The 26,648-nt window shown below is 32.8% G+C and overlaps 1 protein-coding gene and 1 pseudogene across 6 annotated transcripts in view; one reads left to right on the top strand and one right to left on the bottom strand.

The window, feature by feature from the left end:
• The window catches only part of PCLO (piccolo presynaptic cytomatrix protein), a 378,475-nt gene that overhangs the window by 6,554 nt on the left and 345,273 nt on the right, over positions 1-26,648 (bottom strand). For all 6 annotated transcript variants that reach the window (XM_088797783.1, XM_088797785.1, XM_088797786.1 and 3 more), the window contains 2 exons: positions 797-931; positions 240-385 (listed from right to left, as the gene is read on the bottom strand). In XM_088797783.1, coding sequence (XP_088653909.1) covers positions 240-385; positions 797-931 — 281 coding nt within the window. The remainder of the gene's footprint in view (positions 1-239; positions 386-796; positions 932-26,648) is intronic.
• LOC109455378 (small ribosomal subunit protein eS24 pseudogene) lies at positions 1,304-2,246 on the top strand (annotated as a pseudogene).

Below are 26,648 nucleotides of genomic sequence, written 5' to 3'. Positions count from 1 at the left end.
GAGCGTGGAAATAAATCTGTGTAAAATAAACTGACAGAATAAAGACTTGGTAGCTAATTGGATGAGGTGAGTGGGCTGTGGAATTCTAAAGGGCCCTTGGGAAAATACCTCTAAGAATTAATTAACTTGTAAAATGTACCACAGTATATGATCAGTTTATAAATATTGAATAATTGAATGGAAAATGAATACTGTGTGAATAAAAAAATTTAAATAGTAACTGTGTACTAAAGAATTACCTGAAGAGAATGTCCTGCGGGACTTAGGCTGAATCTAAAAGTTTCATTGAACGAAGGCTCTCGATCATGTCTACATACTCTTGTTTTTTTCTTGATCACCTTTTTTTGGGTAGAGATGTTCATCACGTATATTTTTACGTACAAATCTGAAAAGAAGAATTCAGCTTGTTAAGTGTCCATTAATCATACAATGTCCTATTGAAAGAATTATAATTGTATACTGAGAGCTCTCCTACAATTTATACAAAGTCAGCAGAATATGTTCAATTTGTTTCAGACAACGTAAAGTGTTTAAAAGATACACCAATTTTCTTAGCAATTTACATTTGTTTTCCTGTTCTATAATAAATACATGATGAAGTTTATGTGTTGAGAAAATCTAGCTAAAAACTAGTAAAATATCAACTTGTTCTATATAAAAGAAATTAATTCTTATTTCTCATTTTCAGATATGTTTGAACAGCCCATATTTTAGTTTGCATTTTCCAGATATTTACAACATATTCTTAAAGAATTCCTAGATATATTATATTGCTCATTATCATAAAATTATATACCTGGTAAGTGATCTGGAGATTTAAATTTGTAGGTGATATTTCTGCATTGCAGAATTTCAACTATTAGTTGTTCACCATCCGTCTTCATTTCCTTCTTCAATGCAATCTTGATTTCTCCCATTACCTGAGTTTTAACTGGAAGAATTTAGTAAAACTGTTAAGGAATATGTAACGACATTTATTAAATGTTTAATTTAATAATTCAGTCATACATTCATTAATTGTTTATCAGGCGCTAAACGCCTTTTTGCATCCTGTGGATACGTAGATGAATACAATATGGTCCAAGCCCTTAAGGAGTGAAAGGTCTCATGGGAAAACTGATAAATTATATATTCACAACAAAGTATGTAAAGTATAATGATAAGCTAGTAAAAAGAGAGGTATGGAGGAAATGCAAGTAGATAAGTGTTACTCAACTGTAGATTTTTTAGACCAAAAGAGGAAATAGATGGGACTATAGGAAGACAGACATACATAAAAATAATGGAATTTATAGGAATTAATAAATCATATGAAATACAAGAAGTCATTTGCCAATAATTGCTCATTACCAGGCTTGCTCAAGAACACTTGCTAATACAACTAAATGCCATTTTATGTTATTTGTATTTTCTTTCTATTTCTTTTGTAAAAGAAATAACCAGCTCTTTTCCTCCCTGGCTGCTTGAGGGTCGGCCGTCATCGTGACCGCACAGTAACTATCTGGACCAGGAAGTTCATGATCAGTAGACTACTTCAGCGGAAACAAATGGTTATCGACGTCCTTCATCCTGGGAAGGCAACAGTACCTAAGACAGAAATTCGGGAAAAACTAGCCAAAATGTACAAGACCACACCAGATGTCATCTTTGTATGTGGATTCAGAACCCATTTTGGTGGTGGCAAGACAACTGGTTTTGGCATGATTTTTGATCCCTTGGATTACGCAAAGAAAAATGAACCCAAACATAGACTTGCAAGACATGGCCCGTATGAAAAGAAATTGACCTCAAGAAAACAGCAAAAGGAATGCAAGAACAGAATGAAGAAAGTTAGGGGGACTGCAAAGGCCAATGTTGGTGCTGGCAAAAAGAAATGAAGAGTCTAGCAGTAAGGTGGAGATTGGACGACAGAAGAAGTAAAGATTAATCAGTGACTTTATCTGTGGTGAGTGAGCAGATTTTTTATAAGAGGACTAATAAACTAAGAACTTTTATTTGAAAAAAAAAGAACCAACAAAAACATGTACAATAAAATTGCACAAGGAAAACTACAATGAGTGATTTAAATAAATGGGATTACTTCTTTCTAATGTTTATCTAGGATCTTTATATAGTTGAAGAAACTATTCAGGCTAGGTCATATTCTTTATTGATTCACCTTTTCCTCTATCAACTTATGTATGCATCCACCCACAATTATTTTATTTGCCATCCTACTCTGTGATAAGCGCTCTGTTAGGAAGAATGGATACAATGGTGAGCGAAAACATGCATGTTTAATAGTTTTATTTTTTTTCTGTGTATTGAAAAGAAATCCATTAATGCACTATTTTCATCAATAAATGTGTAATTAGAAAAAGGGAAAAGGTTATGAAGTATAAGAGCATGGTTTCAGGAGATACTGAAGAAGTGCTGCTTGAGTTGAAACCAGAGGATAAGAAATAAATAAATAGGTGAACTAGATCGGGAAGAACATTTTAAAGAGAAGGAATAGTATGTTCAGAGAGGTGACATCAAGGGACTGAGGAACTAAATAAAAGTCCATGTGAGTACAACATACTGTTAATTGGTGCCATGTGAAGAATTTGTTTTTTACCTTTAGAGAAACAGGAATTTATTGAAGGTCTTTAAATATGAAAGTAGCCATTTGTTTTCAAACATTTTGGATTCTGGACTTCTTTATGTTCTTAAAAAAATGTTGGGTCCTCAAAGAACTTTTGTTTGTGTGGATTATAGTTATCAATATTATAAATTTAAAATTTCTAATTAAAATATAAAATTATATATTTAAACATTTATTTATTAATTCGGTTAAAATGAAAATTATGTATCTACATTTTAATCAAAATATCCATATTTTCCAAAATAAAAAATAATGAAGACTGCTGTTTTATGATTTTTCAAATTTCATTAATGTTTTGCTTAATAGAGGACAGCTGGATTCTCATACCTGTTTCTATAGTAAATCTATTTAACATGTTGTTTTAGTTAAAATATATGAAGAAAGTCCAGTCTCACACAGATATATATGTATTTACATATATTGTTCATTTTGGAAAGTACCGGTTCTCTGAGTCATGTAGGTCTTCAAAATGTTAACACATTCCATATAATATTAAAAGTACACTTGTTAATATCATTATCAATATCTTCAATAAGTCTGAATATTGAGACGTTATCAAGCTCAGGGAGGCAAATAAAGTTTTTCAAAAATCTGTTTTTACTTTAAAGCTGAATTTTATCATTGACAATTGTCAATTGCTTTTTTTTAAGTGACTCACTTTGCTAATTTTTGAGAATAAGCAGGGTTTATTCGTTGTCCTTTCAAATAAAAATGATATTTCTTGCAAAAAAGCCTAGTTTAGCTTGCAAGTAAAAAATTGCACAAATATGTTTCTTCAAGTCAATCATAATATTTTAGTATGCAGCAGAAGTAGTTTATGTGTATTTCCCATTTCATTACACAGAATATTAGAAAGACCTGTACTTAAGGGTCTGGGTTTAATAACAATAAATTTATCTTCTTCATCAAAGACATTTGAAGTGAAACCAGATTTTTTTTTTCCAGTAAGTTCATGGTGGTAAAAAAATAAATACAGTGACTATTAGTACACTTTGGTATGATTGCCTTCAGTTGGGTGAAATCACCGGCAGTTTCCTGCACCATTGCTTTTGCATTATCAATGTAAAAGTCAACACAGCAGAAAGGTAAATAATGTCTTAGTATATTTAAAAAATAATTTTGACCTCATGGACAAAGTTAAATCTTGGAAACCCACAAGGGTTTCTTAACCACACTTTGAGAATGACTGTTATAGAATATAATTGAGTAATTTTTGAGAAGAGACTAAAGTAACAAAAGCATCATGTGCAACATTGTAAAAATATTAGATTATAGTTAAGTAATTATTTTGATTTAATTTTATCACATTATTGGGATATGGTTGTTTTGATGTATTTCTTGCCTGGATTACTAATTAATGTTTTTATTAAATTAATTTAGATTTTTATATCTAGATGTATTGTACCCTGACATGTGGAAAAATATCTATCAAACCATAGTTCACTTTGGGCTCTTCTTTTGTCAAAAACCTAATACTAAAGTTGAAAAATAAGCGAAGTTGTACTTTCTCTGTTTCATAAACTAAAATACAAATCTTCTAGATATATTTAAATCATAATAATTCAGTGGCTAATGATTATAGATACTGCAAGTAGTTGTATGTTAGCTTTAGTTTCAAGAAACTCAAGAAAATAAAGTGCCAGTCAAGAATTTTAAGTTGTCTTTCAAGTATCAAGCCTATAGTTTTAAGCATAAAAGAACACAGGAATTCTGTACAAAGGTTGACTCTATGAGAAATGTAAGAAAGGATGCATTTCATCAATCCAAAGAGATAAATGAAGAAACTTAAGCAAAACAATTCAAGGTCAGTATTTAACACATTTAATTTTAAAACTCAGACTAAAATAAGAGTGAGAACATAGGTGGGTGGAAGAACAGCATGTATTATATATTCTGACAGAATATAAAGGATGAAACTAAAAATAAATTATGGAGAAGATAGAGAAAGGGGAAAGTAGAATGAGATGATTGACTTTTGTATAAGTAATAGGTAGGTGACAAAGGATACCATTTAAAATTGACAAACCAGATAGTAAATGGTTAAGTAAAAAGAGCAAGCATTATAAAAGGTATAAATAAAAAGAAAATAATTAAAACAAAAATGTAAGTCTTTCTTAATTACAAAAGGAATTTTTAAAAAATTAAAGACATCAAATAGATAAATAAATATAATAAATGTAACATAATATATACAATAATTATAAAACAAAATGCTGTGTTGCGATCAAACATATCATATTAATAAACATGAATAGGTTTAGCAAGCCAATTTAAAAAAAAAGATTTTCAGATTGGCTCATAAAGCAAAGCTTAACTCTATGCTAAAATTAGTTTTGTTTCAAATAGACAAAAATACATAAATTACAAGCATATCAGGCATATGGAAACAATAAGAGAGTAGAATTATCAGATAATAGAATTCAGGTCAAAATTCAATAAACAAGACAAAAATAAAGAACATTTTATAAAGCTAAAAGTATGTAAATCATAATGAGAATACAACAATTATGAATATCTATGCATAACTTAAATAAGGCTACAATTACAAAACAAGATGTAAAGATGTAGAAGATGTAAGAAAGACTAAAGAGAATAATAATAAAAGACTTTAACACAAAATTTGTAGTACAAGACAGATCATGTACACTAAAATAAGTAGAGAGATGTTGAGACACCATAATATAAATAAAGCAGATCTCATGGATATATATTAAACACTACTGTTTGATAATATATCTTTTTCTCAACTATATGTGGAACATTCACAAAGTTGATCATGCATTGAATTACAAAGAATTCATTGGTGATATCTATAAAATGAAATTATTACAAACACTGATCACACACACACAAACTTCAGTTAAACAATTCTTGGGTAAATGGCAAAATATAAGAAAATGCAGAAGTTCTGAAAAATAATGATAATGAACATACTATGTATCAGAACCTATGAGAATTAAAGTAATGATAGAGGAAAATCAATAGCCTTAAAAAAATCATTTAAAACAATGATCAGAAGAATATGCATTAACACTTTTATTAACACAAATTTTAAAAATACAATTAAATTACCAACTCCAAAAGCTGGAAGAAGGACAACAAAGTAAAACAAAAGAAAGAAAGAAAAAAAGACAAGAAATTATAAAGATATACACTAAAATTAATAAAGTAGAGAATAGAAAAAATAAACAAATCAAAATTCTGGTACTTGCAATGGTAGCAACAAAATAGAAAAAAAAAACAATGATGGATTTAGTCAAAGGTATGGGGCTTCAATATTATTATTTAGGAATGACATGTGGCCTCTTTACCTATGACACTACTTTCCTCTCAGTGATTTGGTATAAACATTTTAGTGTTATGAACATATCCTTAATACTGTCAGCTTATGTTCTGTTTACATATTTTTGACAGAAACTGAATATATGATGTATTATATTTCTTTGAACCTGTGAGTGAGTATCCAGTTCTGGTTACCTGATCATTTTAAATAAGTATAAATAAGTATAAACAAATCGATCCGTTTTATTTTAAAGACCTTCACAGGAATATAAAGAATCTTCAATATAAAAATGAGAAATTAGGACAGATCTTAGAATCTCCTTTATTTAATATCTAGAAACCAGGGGAAAAAAGTAAAATTAAGGAAAGTGTTAACTGGTAGCAACCAAACAAGAAATAGTCTACAGTTTCCTGTCAGAAAATCCCCAAAGTGGTGTCTAGAAAAGGAAAGGAAGATTCTGGGGAGGTACAGCTCAGCAGCATTCCTGACCACACCATATGACAAAAAATCTTACCAGGAAAAAGAATGATGAGTGGATAAAACCTTGAGAATTGTCACTAAATCCCCATCACAGAAAAGTGGACGAATAATGAAAGCAGGCAACCCCAGCAAAAGTCACACTAAATGCTTACGAGTGGCAGTTTTGACTTAGTGCTAGGGAAATCTGAGGTTTTCAGTGGAATGATGAGAAATAACCAGGGTTCCCTATTTTTTGGTCCTCCAGGATGAAGCAGGAGAAAAATCCAAAGCTGAGAGTATCTTCTCATTGGAATAAGACAACCTCATTTTGGTGGAGTGAATGCTGGCAAAAACCATTTAATTATATCTCAAAAGAGAGCAAAACCTAGTCAACCATGGTGGCAAATCTATTTATAAAACAGTTCTATTTCTTTCCTCCAAAGCCACAGAAAAGTGAATAGAACTACTCTTCCATCTCTCAAATCATAACTATGATGGAGGGAAAAAGGACGATTCCAACAATGATACAGAGGGAGTCAATGAAAATTCACTCCCACTATTTGGAGCCAATAGAAATTGTGGACACAATTGATCAACATTAATGAGCATGATAAAATGAAATAGTAGGACACATTTTTCTGGGAGAAATTCACTTTTATAGGTTATATTCCTCTTTTAGAAGCCTTAAAATTCCAACATGTTAAGCATATGAAATTTGTTGTTGTTTTCCATTTTCTCACTTTAGAAGAAAGGTGGAATTGAAAACTTGGTAATTAAAGTTCTCAAGTCATCACATTGTCTATGTTTTCTTGGAAAGTTAAATCCACATGCTTCACAGTATGAAATAATGCCATTTGCAACAACATGAATGGATCTTGAGATTATTATACTAAGCAAAATAAGTCAGACAGAAAAAGTGAAAAAAAAATATGACCTCACTCATATGTGGGATATAAAACCGAAAGCAACAATGGAACAAGACAAACAAACAAAGAAACAAAATCTCATAGACAGACAACAGGTTAGTGGTTACCAGAGGTAAGGGGCGGGTGGTGGTAGATGAAGGTAAAGGGGGTCAAATATATGGTGATGGAAGGAGAACTGATTCTGGGTGGTGAGCACACAATACTTGTGATGTTCTTGATAAGTTTCTCTTATCTGAAGATTGTTCCAGTTTTTTGTTTAATATTTTTACTAAAGAAAGAAAAGGACATGCCCACTGAGGAGGTTCAAAGGAGACATGCATTCATTGTGAGTCATCACAATCAATCATGGCTGTCCTTTCATAGGTTCAGAACGCCTTTTCATTTGAAACAAATGCATGGATGGTGACAAAAACCTCTGTGTCCACTGTCTTCACAAGAGTGGGCAGCAGCTCCAGATCTGCGTGAGCCTCTGCACACATGAGGATGTTTTGTAATTTTGTTTGGAATAGAGAGTAAATGGGCAATAGAAATATGCTTTGACTGGTCTCCAGGGCTCTGGCTGTCCTGAAACGTATGCTTTGGTTATATTAAAAAAAATAAACATTAATCCTGCTCTAGAGAAGATATTTATCCTATAATTTGACACATGCCTACAATTTAAGAATAGAAAGAAGAGGAAGGGATGAGGAATATAGAGGCATAGCTCAAAAATATGACAAAACAATAAATGAGGTAAAATTTGGGATTCAGAGCTAATAAGCAAAACATCCCATTTTAAAACTATTAATGAGTTAGAAACATTTTGGAACAAAAATTAAATAAGATGGAAATCAGCATTATTGACAGAGAGGAAAGAAAAGCTTAGGATGATATAGAGAAGAAAATACAGAGTGAAAAAGTTAGAGAACAATGATAGATTTGTACAAGGGAAAAATATGAGCCAATATAACTGATCCCTCAGAAAAAGTAAATTCAAAACAATACAAAATAATATCTATGTAAAGTACAAAGATGTTTCTCCGAAATAACACAAAGAAAAATCTGTGGATCAAAAGAGCACCCTATATTCCTGGAAATATTGATAAGTTGATACACTGATATATCCCACTTAAACTACTTCAAGGATACAGAAAACATTCTTAAAGAAACTGGGATGGGGGGCAGAATTAATCCCCTAAAAGAATACATCATTGTATAAAACAGCTTTTCTAAAATATTTAAAAGAGTATACCAGAAGATATAGAGGATGTAGTAATGAGAGAGGGAGGGAAGGAAGGGGAGAGAGAAAGAAAAAGAGAAAGACAGAGAGAACAAACAGAGGGATGGAGGGAAAAATATGAAGACGAAATTCAGGAAATCAATAAAATATGGGACAGGTGTGTGAAAGAAAGTGTAAGAGCACAGATTTTTTTTTTTAAGAAGAGAGTTAGTAAATAAAATTCAAAATTGAAATATAGTATTAAATATCATAATTATTTAACCTCTTAATATTTCCAATTTTGTTTCTTAAACTTAGTGAGATCTTTTATAAGGTAATATGGCTAAGATATTTATTGAAATTAAGCTATTCCATTGTTTTCACTGTGATATATTCTCTTCATTAAATTAAAAAACAATATAATCATCTTTGACAAAGAGCATGAATAATTTAATTGCATTTTAACAAAACTGTGTATCTCTCACTTTAAATAGCTAACATGCTTCAACTAAGTAAAATTGTAAAATTGGGTTATTTTTATTTTCCACAGCTTTTTTCCCCATACTTTTTGTGCTTTATTCTCCATTAAGATATGTAGTACTCTTTCCACATTTTGTTTTCTCAGAGAAAAATTTTATGTATATTTTATCTTTGAAAAATGTGTGTATGTCATATCTATATGCACACATACATACACATAATATCTATATCTCCATATATCTAATTCATATTTTTCGAGAAGAATATTTTGAGAAAACATTATAAGTAATAAAACACAATCAATATTTTACAATAAGAAATGGGGTTGGTGTAATCCCCGTTTTACACATAAGAAAATTGTGGCTTGGGTATTCTAAGTAATTTGCCAAATTGCTAAATGACCCAGGCAGAATTTTAATCTAAATCTTCTGATTTTAAGTGCAGGGCTCTATTCTCTCATGAACACCTTATGTTTTGCTATACCTAATATTTTCTTAAACATTCATTTAAAAATATTTATTAAAAATATTATCACAATGAATGGATTTTCTGGGGCTGTTCTGCTACTTTATTTTAGCCACAGTAAGGACCTCAAAAAGCAGAGAAGGCATAGCAAGTGATTCTTTCAGATGTTTAAACAATAGCTAGAAGTTATCTCTACATATACACATTAGATCAATTATCCATGTTATTTATATTAAACAATAAACCAGCAATAAATACTTCCTGAAATATCCATAAGTATATGAGATTGTAACCTGAGCTGCTTTTGCCAATGTAAGACCATTTGAGGTGAAAATCTCTTTAGAGGCAATGTTTCATTAACTGGAAGTGAATAAAATGTGGAAAAGAAAAGAAGAAAGAATAGTACTTGTAAAAGGAAAGTCTGTGTAAGGAAACAAGCATAGAGTGAATAAAATTCTCATTAACACTTAGATTTCTGTGCATTTGCAAATAATCACTGTTTATCAATGCCACAGGTCCCGGTGCTGCTAATGAAGACTGAATTGATGTTAGATACAATGTATATTTAGCCCAGCTAGTCTGTCACCTCATAATTTATCGAGTTCCTATCACCCATTCCAAATTGAAGAAAAGTCTAATGTGGTATTAAGATGGAATTTAAAAACCAGGTATTCTGGCTTCTAGCCTTGGGAGACGGCGGACCAGTCTTAAATGTCTCTGCTTTGTATTTCCTCAAATTATAAAGCAGACATATATAATAAAATTATTTATAAACTACTTATAATATCTCTTTTAGCTTTATAGGATAATACATTTTTGGATATGCTCCAATAATCCCTAAATATTATTTAGTATTGGTTCTCTACTAAACATCTTCTGTTCTAAATACTTTTGTCTCTTTCCTCAGGGTTTTTAAACCCAGTCGTTATACATAGAAGTCTTATTAAGGTCTTAATACCTGTCAGTAGCCAAAGTAGTGATGTATATCCCCTCATATATAATTGTATTTTCTTTTCTTTCAATTGTTTCTATTCTAACAATTACAGGTCTACACAATACAGTTTTTTTTAACTGCTAGCATAACAAAAATAAATTGTTAGCACAATGTCTAATTATTCAATAAACATTCATTCTTTTTTATTTCTCAACCTTTGATGCAATGGAAAATCAATTCTAGAAGTAATTGAGTTTACACCCACCAAGCATATCTATACCATTATGTCAACTGTTAAATTTGTTCAGAGAACCAAACAAACAAAACTATGTCTTGAAATATCCTTATGTCAACACTTCTAAATTTTTAGATTTCTGAAAAAAAGAGAGAGGTCTTTTTCTACTTTGCTGAACCTGTTACAAAGAGTAAATAAACTCACAATAATTTGTTCTATTCATCAATCTTTCGCTACAATTTCCAACTCGGCCTATTAACCCTACCCTAGAATCTATAATAATTTTACTTTTCATGCTGAAATTATGTCTCTCTCTTTAAAAAGTTCCCAGTGTTACTCAATAATTTGACTGTGGTACTCAATTATTATCTGTAAACGGCAATTCCCTTTCCTTTATACTATGTCCTTGAGCAAAGGAAAGGTAGTAGATCTTTTAATAAGTCTGGTAATCTTATATGTATTGAATTTCATCTTCTGGTATATCGTTTTCCATAGGCTTTATTCAAGCCACTGATATGTTTTAAACTTAATTCTCAGAAATATGTTTTCTAGATGAAGGTTCTTATCTACATAGGAGACTTTATATATAATATTAAATAGGAGTGAAGAATGCCAGTTTTTGAAGATTTGTCCTAGTAATTTAATGTTTGAAAGGGGAAATCAAAAGTGGAACTAATTTATTTCATTTTATGGTGTATTAAATTCTATTCCTAGTACCCTCACTATAAGATCTCATGAATTTGACTTGATAAATCAGCTTGTTCCTACAATGAAAATGACTCCATTATCCTTTTATACCACTGTATCTCACCAATGACTATAAATGCTTGGGTCCAGCACATTATACTAACACATACCATTAATAAAGAGTTAGAAAGAAAATTCCTAAGTCAAGATTTATCAAATGCTTTGTGATCAGATATAAATAATTTATTTATAGTGCAGTTCAGGATTTGGTTATCAAGAAAAAAAAATGAATCTTCATCCCAAATATATTTAAAGAAATATAAATTTCTACTCTCTCATAGTTCAAGTGTACACTCATTTATAACCAAGTGACAAGGAGAAAATTCTGAGATGTCCTAAATTAAATTACAGCAGGCCAGAGGATGGAAGGAAGAGCTGAAAGGTTAATCAGTTAACAACTACCAGCTGAAAACCAACAAAAAACTGCTCACATTCACAAATGTCTGGTGAAACTGAATTCTCTTCCAGGTGGCTATTTCCTAAGTTATCTAGAGAGACTAGCCAACCACCAGACACCACCACATCCTGTCTTCGCGTGAACTTCCCGGACTGCTGCCCACAACCAATCCAAAAGAGCAAAAACTCTTCTCCCTTACAGATTATGAATCTATCCCAGAACTAGCCCTGCTTCACCATTTTCCGTCCCCTTTATCTATAGCCAATGTAAATTCTTTCAAAACAACTTTCATCTTTCTTCCCCAAACTAATTGTGTGGAAGAGCCCCATCAGCTCCAGGATGGTGGACATGTTTGTCTTCAACATCTAGCCTGCTACTGGTGGTTCAGCCTTTATGTCCCAGGTCCTGGTCCTTTTTCTGGCTGGCATATGGCTCAATAAATCCTTTCAGAAAAAGATTTGGCCTCAAAGATCATTGTTTAACATAAGTGAAAGGTATTATAATATTATGAATAATGAATACCAACTAAATAACTTAAAAAATTACATGTAAACGTATGTCATATTACCTTGCTTTTCCTCAAACATGTGAAATAGAAGTATTTTAATTTCACTTTGAAGAAAGGAGACTAAATTTTAGGTTGACTAATTTTCCAAAATTCACATAGCTAGCTTTCATGTTGTCAGCAAGACAGCCCAAGGTTATTGACAAAACTTCGGATAATCTATTTCTGATTGGGTGCCAAATTCATGTACCTATCTGTGAGCATGCAGATGTTGGGGGGAGTGAACTTGGGATTGTGGGGGTTCTCAGAATTTGTGGGGAAATTGTCCTGGAAAGACCAGGTACAGTCAAGAGAAGGAATAAATGCTTACCTGTTTCCTTTCCAAAGCATTAATTTATGAACCTGTATTTCTTGATTTGTTACATGTTAGGGAGTAACAATTTACTTGAACGGTAACAACAATGTATTCAATTTACTGAACAATTCTTGTGTTCCAGGCATTTTATGTATTATACACTACATCCTTTAAAGTGCAAGGACTGTGCCTTATTTATCCTTACCTTTTTATCTCATAGAAAAGAACCTAGTATATATTAGATGTTTAGTAAATGAATTGGTAAAATTTCTCTACTCTTTACAGCAAACTTACAAGGTACGTATCATTTCCACTAGGTCTGAAGGAAGTGGTTTATCAGGTCTGAATTAAAAGCCCACACTCTTCCCACTAAATTAAGCTGAGGCTACCAAATTGAGATATTTTGACATTTTCCCCCCCACAAACCTATAGTTTCACCCCAAATAAATGGTTGTGTGTCACCTTAATGTCATTTTCTGTTTGCATATGTATCCAAGTCTCTATTATGCAGAGCTAGGCAGTTACATCTGAATACTTTTCATATCTTAGGGCTGAGTGAGGACTGAGGGAGGAGGCATTTTGCTGTTTTCATTAATTTTTTTTCCCAAGGGAGAAGAGTTCTGTAAGCTTTTCATTAAAACCTTTATTTGAAATAACCCAGATTCTAGGAGATACTTTATACAAAAAGGCAGGCATTCTGGCATAAATGATTTAAGAGTTCTATGAAAGTAGGACAAGCCTGCCCATTCTCTCTGTATTCTGTTACATAAATCCTTTCTTTCTGAGACAAAGCCAGAAAAACATAATTTTAAGAGGAAGAATAGATTTTTCCTATTGCTCTCCTTCAATGTTTTGTTTTGGGCATTTTTTTTTGGTCCTTTTGTTACACACTTCTTAGCGTTTATTTTACTGTTGACTGAAAATAACCAGAGTTCTTAAAAATATAATAATAATTGAAAGCCTCCTATTATCTTGTATGAGACAAAAAAAAAAAAAAGCAAAGAGAAAAACAAAAAAAAAGTGTTTATTATTAGAGAAGAAAAATGAAAACTTAAATGGACATTATGTTGAAAATATTTGGAGTTTTGAAATAACTTTCAAAAACCTCAGGTAAAGAAATCCCAGGAAGAATGAAGTAAGAGAGCTGGTAACATAGATCAAGAGGTTATAAAGTTCTTTCCAGAGAAGTCTCAAGCTTAGAAGTCCAGGCTGGTGTCCCAAATTCATAACAGGCCTCCCATCTAAGTTGTAAGTCAAAAAGATCAAGTTGTCTTGACCTTCTAAAAGCAGGCAGATTACCCACCCAGGAGTAGGGGTGGGTCTACCTAAAATGTCTGAATACAGAGAAACATTAGCATCACCATGTAATGACTTTAGAAAATAAAATCAGATAATAGCATAATGTTAGGGAAACGAGAAGCTCCTGTGAGGAAAAAGTGTTTGTAAGAGTGAGGCTACCACTTAACCACAGAACCACCTCCAGATTCTCACGGGAGTGGATGGTGACCAGGTGGCTAAGTGACCTCTGAATAAACAGTCAGATGTTTCCACTGGTTTATTAGGGTAGTTATGTCATTTTGTTTTCTTCGTTCTTAGATTAATTTTACCACTTTTTACATACAGTGATTTTAGTCCTTTAAGTTTTAATGGATTCTTCAGTTTTTCACTTTCTACTAATGCAACATATAGGAATATTTTCCTGATTCATTCTATAAAACCCTTCTTCGATTCTATTTTTTCCAGGTATCACTTTATCTCCATCGTCCTTACCTGCCATGCAAGATAGAAGAACAAACTAGAATTCCACCTCAACTCTTTATTCTCAACCCACTTGTGCTAGATATTTTGGACTCTCCAGTTGTCCTCTTCATTAGTCTTACCTTGCTTTGCCCCAAGAAGAGAAATATTTGAACTTCATCACCTGGGTTTCCTTACCTTATGACTTCCGGAGGGGTTTTAGCACTGAAGAGCCAGCAAGAGATATGAGGGTAGGAAGAGAGAGGCTGGGTTATTTATTGCCTTCTCTGACCTTATCCTCTTGTGCTGGCTTATTTGCAGTGGTTGTACCTTGCTACAAAGGCTACAGCTCTTGTCTGGAGTCTTCTGCAGCATGGCGATAGCTCTCACTGTATTCTGACAACAGCCTCCCCCCTCAGGTTTCATTAGATCCAGGAGTGGGCATGGCTTTTTGTTGTGGCTTAGTCCTTTAAGCTTTCTTTGCTTCTCCGTTTCAAAGTTGACTTGGATGTTGGAGGTTTTCTATTATTTCATATGAAGGTTAGAATAAGTATGTTGAGTTCCTCAAAAATATCCAACTGGTATTTAAATCGAAATTTTATCAGATTTATATATTTTGTTGTTCCACTAAGAAGCTGGGATGAGTATACATTTATACAGATCTTATTTTATGCCCTTTAATAGAGTCCTAAATTTGCTTTTATTAAAGTGTAGAAGTTGTTGTAGATATCTTGATTATTTGATAAATTAACTCTAAGGTACTTTTTAGTTTTGATATTATGAATATTATTGTTCTTTCTTTGTTGCTGTATATTTACGGTTATTTATTGGTGAGCTAGAGTAATTCTGATTAGTTCTAACATTTTTCTGTTGATTCTGTTATATTTTCTATATACATATTCATATTGTCCACAAATAATCCATTTTATTTTTTTACCCGCCAATAACTGTACCTTTTATTTTCTTTCCTTACACATTAACCAAAACCAGTGCTATGTTAAATATTAGTTGTGGTACTCCACATCTTTGTTGAGGCTGAACTCAAAACCATGTGACAAAATTTTTCCTATAAGTGATTTTTTTTTTTAAAATATAAGCTTTACAAATTAAGGAAGGGTCTTACCTTTCCTACTAGTTTGCTAGAAGTTGTCATCAAAAATAGGAGTTTAATGTAAATCAAATGTTTTCTTCATCCATATAGTTTCATGTATTGTATCATTGATGAATATATAAAATTATTTATCAATTTGTCATAAATATAGTTTTCCAATTCTACATTATTATAAGCAAAATTGAAAGGAACATCTTATATGTAACTCTTCACACATGGATAAAAGAGTTTAGTTAGGATAGAGTAAAATGTTAGGATATATTGGACTCTGGTTTAAACAATATACACATTTTCAAATTAAGTTGTTACTGTCAAATTTGTTTCCAAACGTTTGTTTATACTAACATTTTATGTACTGCTCTTCTATCAGCACCATATAATTCCATTTTGTCATATTTCTGCAAATTCTGGGTTTTCTTAATGATTTTTAGAAAATATATAAATGTACACACACACATACTAGATACTGATCCATTTCCTTTATAGGCATAACAAATATCTGCTCTTGGTCATCATATTTTAGAATTTTTGTTTATGGTGTCAATTTTTGAACTAAAGTTTTATTTTACTGCCATGTAGTCAAATTCATTAGTTTTTTGCATTATGGTTTTGGTTTTGTATTTTAACAGCTCCTTCCTATTTTGCCATTAGGAATATTGTATCTATTTCCTTCAGAAAGTTTTATAGTGCTACTTTTCATTTTAGATACTTAAATCATCCACACTTACTTATTTATTGCTTTTTACAGTGTGAAGTAGTAATAATTTATTTTTCCATGCAGGTAGCCATTTTGTCCAAGTCATTTTTTTATCTGTGATACAATTTTTACTGTAAATAAAGTTTGCATATACATGAGAAGATTCTGTGGGCACTCTGTGCTGTTTCACTGGTCTACTAGATCATACTTGTGTGATACCACAGTATTTTCTATACTGTAACTTTATAATTAATCTTGATAACTAGGAGGATCCCAATTTTATCATTTTAATTCAAATTTTTCTTGGCCCTTAGCTTTTCCATATAAATTTTAGGATCAGCTTTCAAAAATTCCGTAACAATTTTTTTTGTTATTTAATTGAACTTTCATGGTACTCACATATTATCTTGGGAACAAGTGGGATCTTTATTATATTGATCTTTATGATATGCTCTATATACCTATTCATTCATGTCTTCTTATGAAATCCATCAGTATTTTGCAATTTTCTCATAAAGGTGTTGTATTTTTTTACATTTATATCCTAGAATCTTGGATTTTACACTGCTATTGTGAAAAACATCTTTTTTTTTATTTATTTATCATGTTTTTGAAGTAGTCATTACAGGTGACATAAGAAGGATATTGTTTCTTGCCTTGATTTTTCTGTTTATTTTTTTCTGATTTTGATACTATTTAACCAGCTTTGTTTTGAGTAATAATTACATGGTGTGTATCTTTCCATGTTTTTCACCCTAATTTTTCTGTGAGATTTTACTTTAAGTATATTTTCTGTAAACAGCCTATAGTTAGATATGTTTAATCTAGTTGGATTAAATTTATAGTTTATTGGCTAATTTATATACATCATCAAGGGTTAGAAGTGATTTGAATTAATTCTATTTTCTGTTTCATGCCTCTTTTTACTGCACTTCTTCTATCCTTTTCTTTCTGCATCCTTAAGAAATGTTTTCAGCTATAAGTAATAAAATGATTTATTTAGACTAGCTAAAAAAATAGAAATTTGTTATTCTAATATAACAATAAATCCAGAGATAGGCATAGGTTTGCTGTTTCAGGGATGAGTTTAGGGACCCGGGTTCTTTCTGTCATTTCTAATGTTTGTTTTCATCCTTTCGTCTAATGGTTGCAAGATGAATGCTGCATATCCAGGCATCACATCTACCTTCCAGACTCAATAATATGGGTCAAGGACAAAAGGGTTTTACATCACAGGGTATTTGTTTGTTTGTTTGTTTGTTTTTAATGACACACTCTAAGGTGTTTTTTAGTGAAATCATCACAGGGTTCTTGCAAAAATTAAATGAGGTAATACAGTGCCCAGCATATTTAAGCTCTCCATAGGTATAAGTTATTAACAGTTCTTCCTTACAATAAGGAAAATTATTCCTTATCATCCAATTTTTGTAAACCCCAAGTCATTCTGAACTCCAAGTCCAGGCAATATAATATACCACATCCTTCTGGCAGGAATGCCACACTGCTGCCACCTCCAGAGGGTACAATCCACTAACTGGTTTCTGAGAACAGGGCATCCTCCCAGAACTGCGCTGAGCACATCCTACTTGTCCCTACATGCATGGTGTTGAGCTCAGGCTTCTTAGTAAAGGAAAGCTCAAGATTTTAATATTCTAAATAAACACAAAACGCAATGACAGTAAAACCGAAATTATTAAGTAAAGAATTTAGTTACCTATCTTCAAAGAATAAAAAATAGAAAGTTCTGTGGACTAATTGCTACTGCTGTCCATCTCCTTTGAAAACCTGCTATCAAATTCCAGTCTTTCCAACTGACTGATGTTAACCCCTTTCTAATAAAACATAGCTGTCATCTCCCCAACTGTTTCAACAGCAAAATACAAGTCTCCTTATATTCTCTCTACTCAGTTTACAGTGATACTCTGAATAAGTAGTTAATGATATTATCTCTCTTTTGAGCCCATATGTGTCAGGCATTTTCCTCAAATGATACAGATGATATCTAGTAGAAAAATGGTTGGTATTATAAGCCCCCAAATCAGTAAACTATAGGAATGGCATGAATCGTATCAGATTGGCCAAGGTATACTGAGAAATACTATTAGGTATTGCAAAGATTGGATGTAACTTTAGCTCATAGTAAAATAATCCTTGAAAACAGACTCAAACAAAAATACTTCATTAATAGGAGGTTGACATGTTCCTAGGAATGAGCTTTCTTATCACTGTGAGACCAAACGCTCCAATAAAAGGTTGGTCATCAATGCAGCCTTCAGATTGATTTATGATCAGAAGGGGGGAGAGTAATGAAAAAAAAAAAAAAGGGTTCTGTGGAAAATAACCTCACAGGGTGATTTGCTTATTAATTCCTAACTGGGAAAGTCATGGTGGGAGGTCATGTTCCAGGCACATAACTTCTTCAGTAAAAGGTTTATCTTTGCCTTAAGCAAGCCCTGCCCATAGTTTTTGTGCATCCAGGTTAATGCACCTTTGAAATAACCATGACCACTGGCAAGAGAGCACATTATCTTGTTAATTGTCCTGTAATCTAATCCCCGCCTTGCTTTCTCCCACCTCCATGTAATCTTCCTTATGTTCCCTCCTTAATTTCAAATGCAAAAAAGAAGCTGCAAAACTTATGCTCTTGGAGCATCGGACATCTTGCTCCCTGGCATATGTCATCAGTAGGCTCAAATAAACTTTTATAAAAATTAAAAACAAAGCAAACAGTGGATTGACATGAGTTTTCTGAAAAAGAAAAAGTAAAATATTTTTAAATAGTCAAGATACAATAATATTTTTAAAATTAAGAAATAAGCAGTACTTTGGAAGAAAAAGGCAATGACCTGATGGAAGTTTTTCAATTAAAATTTATCCAAATTAATTTGTAAATATTATTTTACAGGTGAGACGAAGATCTTGCTCCTAAGCATTTTAATATAAAATTCATTAATCATCTTTGTTATATTATGATTTACAATCTTGTTTTAACATAAAGGAATTTTTTCCTATCTCTGACTACATGTAATTACATTCCATCCCTCTTCCTGTAAAAAACCATCTTCTATGTAATAATTGTTTTATTATTATTATTTTTTTTTATTTTGCTTACCTATAGTGATTGGCTATGTCAGTTTTAGAGGACAGATAAGTCAGTATATCCAAGATTGTAAACCTATAATGGTAATATATTCTTAGCCAGGAAAAGTAAAGAGAATAGAATGTTGAGTTTCTGGAAGCAGTCCCCATGCCACATTTGAAAATGATATGCTAAATGAGTTATTCATTAATATTTGATGAACTTGGGAAACCTTTTTTACTTTAATATATTATAGAATATCGAAACTCATTTCAGAAGTTTATTATAGCCCATTGTTCTGTTTTTCATTCTAAGCAAAACTCTTCTACAGTTTCCATATTATTATATAAGAAGTTTATTGTTCTTATTATTTATATTCTTTATGGATTTTGAAACACTGTACTAGTTACATTTCCCTTTTTCTTGCATAGTTAGTAGGGAATTTTCTAACATCTCTGCAAGGGTGTGTGTGTGTGTGTTGCCATAGCCCTGACTGATCCACAGAGATTCACAGATTTTAATACGTATATTTTAAAAAATGACTTATGCAAATATACACTGAAACACTCCAACACAAATCTTTTATTTTGTCTGTCCAGTATCCTCGTCTTCTTCCACCACTACTTTGGGAATGTTAACAGGCCCCCAAATCCATATGGGTCTGTCAGGTTGGAAACCACCACACTCCATTTTCCTTGACACAATGGTTGTTCCAGAGATGGCTGCTGGCCCACATAAGAAAAATCAGAGTCCTTCACTGAGGATGTTATGAGGCAGGTTCTCTTTCCTTTTGAGTCAAGAGCTTAAAACTGGGTTCCAGAGAAGCCAACAGCCCTGTTCCCAGCCCAAGGAACAGCCTGAGTACAAAGCTCACTTGCAGAGGAAATCGAGAAAGGAGTTGAGAATCTAACACAGGCTGGAGGCTGGTATGTCCTGAAACCATTTCCACCTATGAATTTCTTATTGTAACCAATAAGCATCTTTAAAAGTTAGTTTGTGTTGGTTTTTGTCTCTTTTCACTGAAAGATACTCCCTTATGTAGGTATAGTTGAAAAAAATATGCTAAAAAATTGTACCCTAGCTATAATGGAAAAATGAATGCTAAAATTATTCAATATTATTTTTAAGCTTATTAAAAATATTTCAGGTAGCCGCAATGGAACATAAATAATTTAGAATAAACACTCATGTAATGACAGGCCAGCTTAAGAAATAAAACGTAAATTCAAATGAAGTCAATTATTGTGGGGGCAGAGCCCCAGAAAGTAGTTTCCAGGCTCTCGGCCTCACATAGACAGGTGCTGGCTCAGGTAGTAAATGGCCAACTGTGATTGCATGGCCATCAGCTGTGGCTAGTTGGCCGTCAGCTGTAACCAGTGAGCCATTGGCCACAATATAACTGCTGTGGCTACGCTAGCAGAGAGAAGAGAGAGAAAGAATGGGGCTAGCAAGAAGATGGCGGCTGGGCTGGCAAGTGTGGATGGCGGTTTGCGGACAGTGTGGATCCAGCCTCCAGTGAGAGTATAGTGCCGCCAGAGAGAATATAGTGGTATGACTCCCCTACCTATGGCTCCGTGGGTGTTCCTTTTTGGCCTCACCATATCCTGCGTTCTTGTATGGGGAGCGGGAGCAGAGACCCCGCAGGCCTCCCTGCACGACAAATGGCGCAGCGAGCAGGGTCTCCCGCATGACAATTATATAACTCTTTCCCAATTGTATCCTTCTCCCACACCCCAAAGTAATCATTATTAATTTGCTGATTATTATTACCTTGCTAGTTTGATACTACCACTGCATTTATATGAATCCCCCCATCATCCAAGCACTTCTCACTACATTGGACCCTCACCTGGTCTGTGACACATCATCCGCTTTCCTATGGATAATGGCAACAAATACCTGTCAGGTGTTTCGTTTTCCATTTCATTTCCCTTCAGAATAATCTCAAAAGAATAGTCAGGTGAACCTTTTAAACAGAAATCAAACTGTTTTATTACTTGGCTCAAAGTCCTCCAGTAGTGCCCCATACCACTTTTGATAAAAGGCAGGTTGTTTTTTTTTAAAATTATTTCTTTATTTTTTCAGTTACAGTTGATATTCAGTATTATTTTATATTAGTTTCATGTGTACAGCATAATGGTTAGACACTTGTATAATTTATGCCGTGATCCTTCCATTAGTCTAGTACACCCCTGGCACTATAGATAGCTGTTGCATCATTACTGACTGAATTTTCTATGCTGTTCTTTACATCCCGTGACTATTTTCTAACTACGAATTAGTATTTCTTAATCCCTTCACCCTTTTCACTCAGTATGCTCAATGTCACCAATCATCAGAAACATATCACCTCACACCCGTCAGAATAGCTCTTATCAATAAATCGACAAACCACAAGTGTTCGCAAGGATGCGGAGAAAAAGGAACCCTCATACACTATTGGTGGGATTGCAAATTGGTGCAGATGCTAGGGAAGGGAGTGTGGAGGCTCCTCAAAAAATTAAAAATAGAATTACCATATGACCCAGCAATTCCTCTTCTGGGTATTTATCCAAAGAAATCCAAAGCACTACATAATTTGAAAAGATACATGCGCTCCTATGTTTACTGCAACGTTATTCACGATAGCCAAGATACGAAAGGCAAAAGTTAAAAAATTTTTCTGCTAGCCTCCTGTTCCACCTCTGACCACCACCTCCACATTCTTCCTGGCCACACTGCCCTTCTTTTCCCTGGCTGTGTAGGGCATGTGTCTCCTTAAAAATATTTGTTCTGCCGGGAATGTTCTTCCCCCAGACATCCACAAAGCTCTCTCCCTCACCTGCTTCACCTTCTCAGTGAAGCCTTCCCAGACACTACTGTTGTCAACATTTTTTTTTTTTAAACCACAGGTGCTCATAATTAAGTGACTCACACTCCTCAATTCACAGCGTCCTGCACAAATACTCAGTTAGCATCATCTCAGCAAGGATCCTTATTTGTTTGCTATTTAATTTTGTTTTTCTCTTTCATCCCACTAACTTCATCTCCTTTTCCAAATCACAGGTACTCAATCTTTTTTATTTACTACACTTCTTTCAAACTAACTTCAATATATTTATTTACATAAATGTTTATATAATGGTGTAGCCAATATGTAGTATTGCTTTGCATTTACTTTTAACTGAAATAATATTGTGTTACAAATCTCTTTCTTGTTAATTTCTTTCAATTATTGATTTTATTATACATCGATTTAGGTCATATTTTTCTACCTGGTATTCCTTTATCTTCATATAATATGTTTTATTTATCCATTCCTCTAGTAATGGATACATATATTCCTCCAAGTTTTCACAACCACAAAAAATTGGAAGGCATCATTTTACTAATAGTAATAATGGCTTTGTAAGTCTTTCCTTACCAAATAATTTATGTTTCATCAGTACTATTTTATATTTTATTTTTACTTTTAGCTTAAGAAAACAATCACGCTTTATTGTCCTTGAAGAAAGACTTCAATGATGCAAGCTATGAAATCATTCCATCTATCTTTCTAACCTTCTCTCTCCCTCTCTGGAACATTTCAGCTCACAGCCTGGGAAAAGAGACAGAACATTAAAAGATCATTACAGTACAATGTGGTTGGTGTAATACAGGGTACTGAGGGTGCAAAAAGAAGACTTCCCTAACAGAGCCAGGTGGAGTGGACCCCGTGGATAGCTCCTTGAGTGAGGAAAGCTGAAGAGCGGGTCTCAAAGAATGAATAAATACATTCCAGGAAAAACAAACAAACAAATAACACTTGGTAGTGGGAGATCACATCAATCAAGTAAAGAAAACAGCATGACCAAATGTAAGGAGAGGAGGAACTGTAGGGCCTATATGGAAAACTACAAGCAATTTTGATACAATAAATATGTCGAGTGAGAGAGAAGACATGTCAGGAGATAAACTGGAGAAGTAAAAAGAGGGGCTTGTTGCATTAAAACCTAGTTAGAGTTAGGTAGACAATAAAGGTCCATAAAGGTTTACGCTAGGGAGTGACAAAGCCAGGTTAGCCAGTGGCTGTAAAAGATGATTTTGATCATGATGATACTGTAGGTTGAGAGAGCAATTAGGAAACTAGGCAGTTCTCTGAGTTAGATGTGATGAACACCTAAAACTGGTCAGTCGTTGGAATGGAAAAGAGGGAAGACATTCAAGAAACAAGAGATAAAATCTCCAAGGGTTTGGCAATTGCTCAACTGTGGAAATGAGACAGAGATGGAAGAATTGTGCAACCAAACCTGAGAGAGAAAATATAGGAGGAGGAGTTTACAAGTTGAGAGCTATAGTCTTCCTTTCTATCCTCTAGCAAAACAAAACGAAAACTAAACTAACCCTGAGGTATTTTCCCCACCAATAAATTCACATTTAAGCTTCTGAATTTTCTTAAAAGTTTTATGTTAAAATTAGCAAGACATTATTTTTAATAAATTATTATTTTTTTCTTAAAGTAACATAATAGCATGTATTTCCATAGCACACCTCCACGTTGTATGCCTGCCATGATAACAATACACTCTAGGTTGAATTCTAGGTAATATTTTGGCAAGAAATAAAATTAGTCACTTATTAGATAATAAAGATATAATTTTTAAAAGCAGATTTTAAAATAACACAATTATTTCATTCATCTCATTCCATTCTCTTAATTTGTAATATAGTTTTTTAAAAATATTTTAGTAGAATATCTTATTTCAAATATGTGTAAACACTTTATTAAGGAAAAATCTATAACAAGGAAATGGATAGTTAATTAAACTTAGTTATATGAAACGTTAATATATCAAATCAAACACTAGAAAAATCTCAATCTGTGATTGCTAATTCATATCCTAAAAGCACAAGAAAAACCCATTCTGAACACAGATAATATTCCAGAGCTCTAAAACATCCACACACCAATAAACAACTGCTCTTATGAAATTTACTCCGATGACCTCACTGCTATCTATAAAAGAACAATCTGTAAGTTGGTGGAGAAATATCACAGCAATTTTAAAATATAACTAAATTGCACAACTTGACCTAAATGTTGACCCAGCCAATCCATCATTAACTAAAAGGAAATGAACTCAAACTATCAGACTACCAAAAGTAAAAAAAAAACACTTAAAGAAAAAGCTATCCGTCTTGAAAAATAAATTGTTGACAAATGGTTCCTGTTCTCTTGGCCTGTTACAGTAACTGAAATAATTTTAAATTGCTTTTTCCACCAATTAAAATAGAAGCCAAACAGAGCATGCATTCCCCTGCCCTACTCAACACAGAACCACATAGAATGGGAAATAGGCTCAGATGCATCAGTACTAAAGACTGTTCATTGATTTAAACAATGCAGGAATAATCCTGTTTCTCTGGTTGAATGAAATATTAATGAATGAAAAAAAAGTTTCAAAGGGTAAAATTATAATTCAGTTAACTCTCTTACTTTAGGAGATGGAATATTTTGATGAATTCTATTTCTTCCAGTTCAAAGAAATACCTAATGTTACCAGAGAATTTTCTAAAATGTGTATATATACATTTACACCTTTTCAGACCAGAATTGTAACTTCTATTGACTAAACCTGCTTTCAAAACTTTATGGTAGCATTCTGAATTTTTGATTTCTTTGTATAATACCACAGATTTATAAATTAAACATATATAAAAGCATATCTTTAATATACTGTCTTCAGGATACAGCCCAGAAGTATTTATTTAAAAAAATGAAATCCTTCGTATGAACTAGTTTCCCAGTGATTTTCCTCCTTCACTCAGAGTGCCCTGCATACACACTCACACACAAATCAGTATAGGGAAGGCTGTGATTCATCAAGCTTTCTATTTTTGGAACAACAAATCAATGTTACTATATATATAAACAAGTTAGAACAAAATTCAAGTGTTCAACCTCATTCAAACTCCATTTTACTCCTGTTTCATCTTGACATTGTGCTCTAATATGCATACCACATGGCCTTTCAGAGCAGTTTCTTTCTTTAAAAATCTTTGAAACATATGTTTGCATTTTATCCTTTTCCCAGTTTCTTTATCACTTTTACACTGACCTCTCTTAACACGTTTTCAGTTTTTTTCTTTTTAAAATTATATTTGTGTTTACTGATCATTTATAAAGTGACTATAATTGCATCATTTAATTTCTATGATGCTAGTACCCAAAGCTGTTTTATTTGCATTTTGATCCTGAATTATTTTTAGAACAAAAGATCCCATAGGTAGCTCTCAGAGGTGTCTCTCCCTGTTCTCTCACTGTTGCCTCTGTCTGCATTCTAATCCTTATCATTTTGAACTTGGAATATTGAATTGCATCCTAACTGGTTGCCTGACTGCAGATGTAATTCCCTGTAATCCATTCTTCATCGCACCAAATCTGATCATGTAATTTTCCTTTATAAAGTCCATCTATTGCTTTCAATTGCCTATCTACAGCATAAAGTCTAAATTCCTCCTGTGTCTGATATTTCATAAATTATCTGAACTGTGATTACCTTTCGAGCCCTGTCTCTCTCCAACACAAAACTCTGCTGCAATCACACAGAAGTTCCCACAGGTTCCCAATAATACATATTCTCTCATGCTTCTAAGGTTTTGAACATGAAATTCTCCCTTACTGAAAACCTCGCCAGCCTTCTTTCAGTTAGACTACTTATTACTTTTGTTTCAGTAAGTATATAAAAAAGTCTTCCCTGCCAGGGGGCTTTCCTCATCTGACCTAAAGCAGAGTGCCTTAACATTCAGTGTGCAGCCATTCACCTCTATTATAACTCTTATCCCAACTATTGTGAACAGATCTGTCTGCCCCAGGCACTGGTTCTTTCTCCTGGAGACGCAGCATTAATCATCCTATATAGATTTGACTATGCTTTAGTAAAACAAAAAGCATAAACAATAAATAATGAATACTAAAAATAAAATAAATAAAAAATAATAAACAAATAAATTAAACAAATAAAAAATAATAAAAATTCAGTGATTATACTGGAAGTAGATTATGTTGTTTTTAATTGAGGTGCTTCATCTCTCCGAGTTCAATTTCAGGGTGGTAACTTTCTTAAAGAGCTGTTTATCAACATAGAGGATTAACATCATTTTTCAAGATGTTTGGGTCTGGCAGGTATATTCAAAGAATCTTAAGTGTTAAGACTTTATATCAATATTTTAGTGTAAATATTAACTTGAATTTCACAACTATATTACTAGGCTTGATTTATCTTTTAGTCTCTATGAGCCTTGATTTCTGGATTCAAAAACTATTTATTGAGTGGGTATTTGGGGCAAGTCTGTGTTACACACTGGGAGTATGACTATTATAATATCTATTTTAGAGGGTTGTGAGAATTAGGGCCACCAAATTTTTAAAGATGCCAGCAGAGTGTTAGCAAATAAA

This window comes from Rhinolophus sinicus, chromosome 4 (genome assembly GCF_057876585.1).
Source record: "Rhinolophus sinicus isolate RSI-liver-muscle chromosome 4, RSI-T2T, whole genome shotgun sequence".
Lineage (NCBI taxonomy): Eukaryota > Metazoa > Chordata > Mammalia > Chiroptera > Rhinolophidae > Rhinolophus > Rhinolophus sinicus.
Note: the sequence above shows the minus strand (reverse complement) of the source record. Positions and strands in the feature narration are given on the sequence as shown.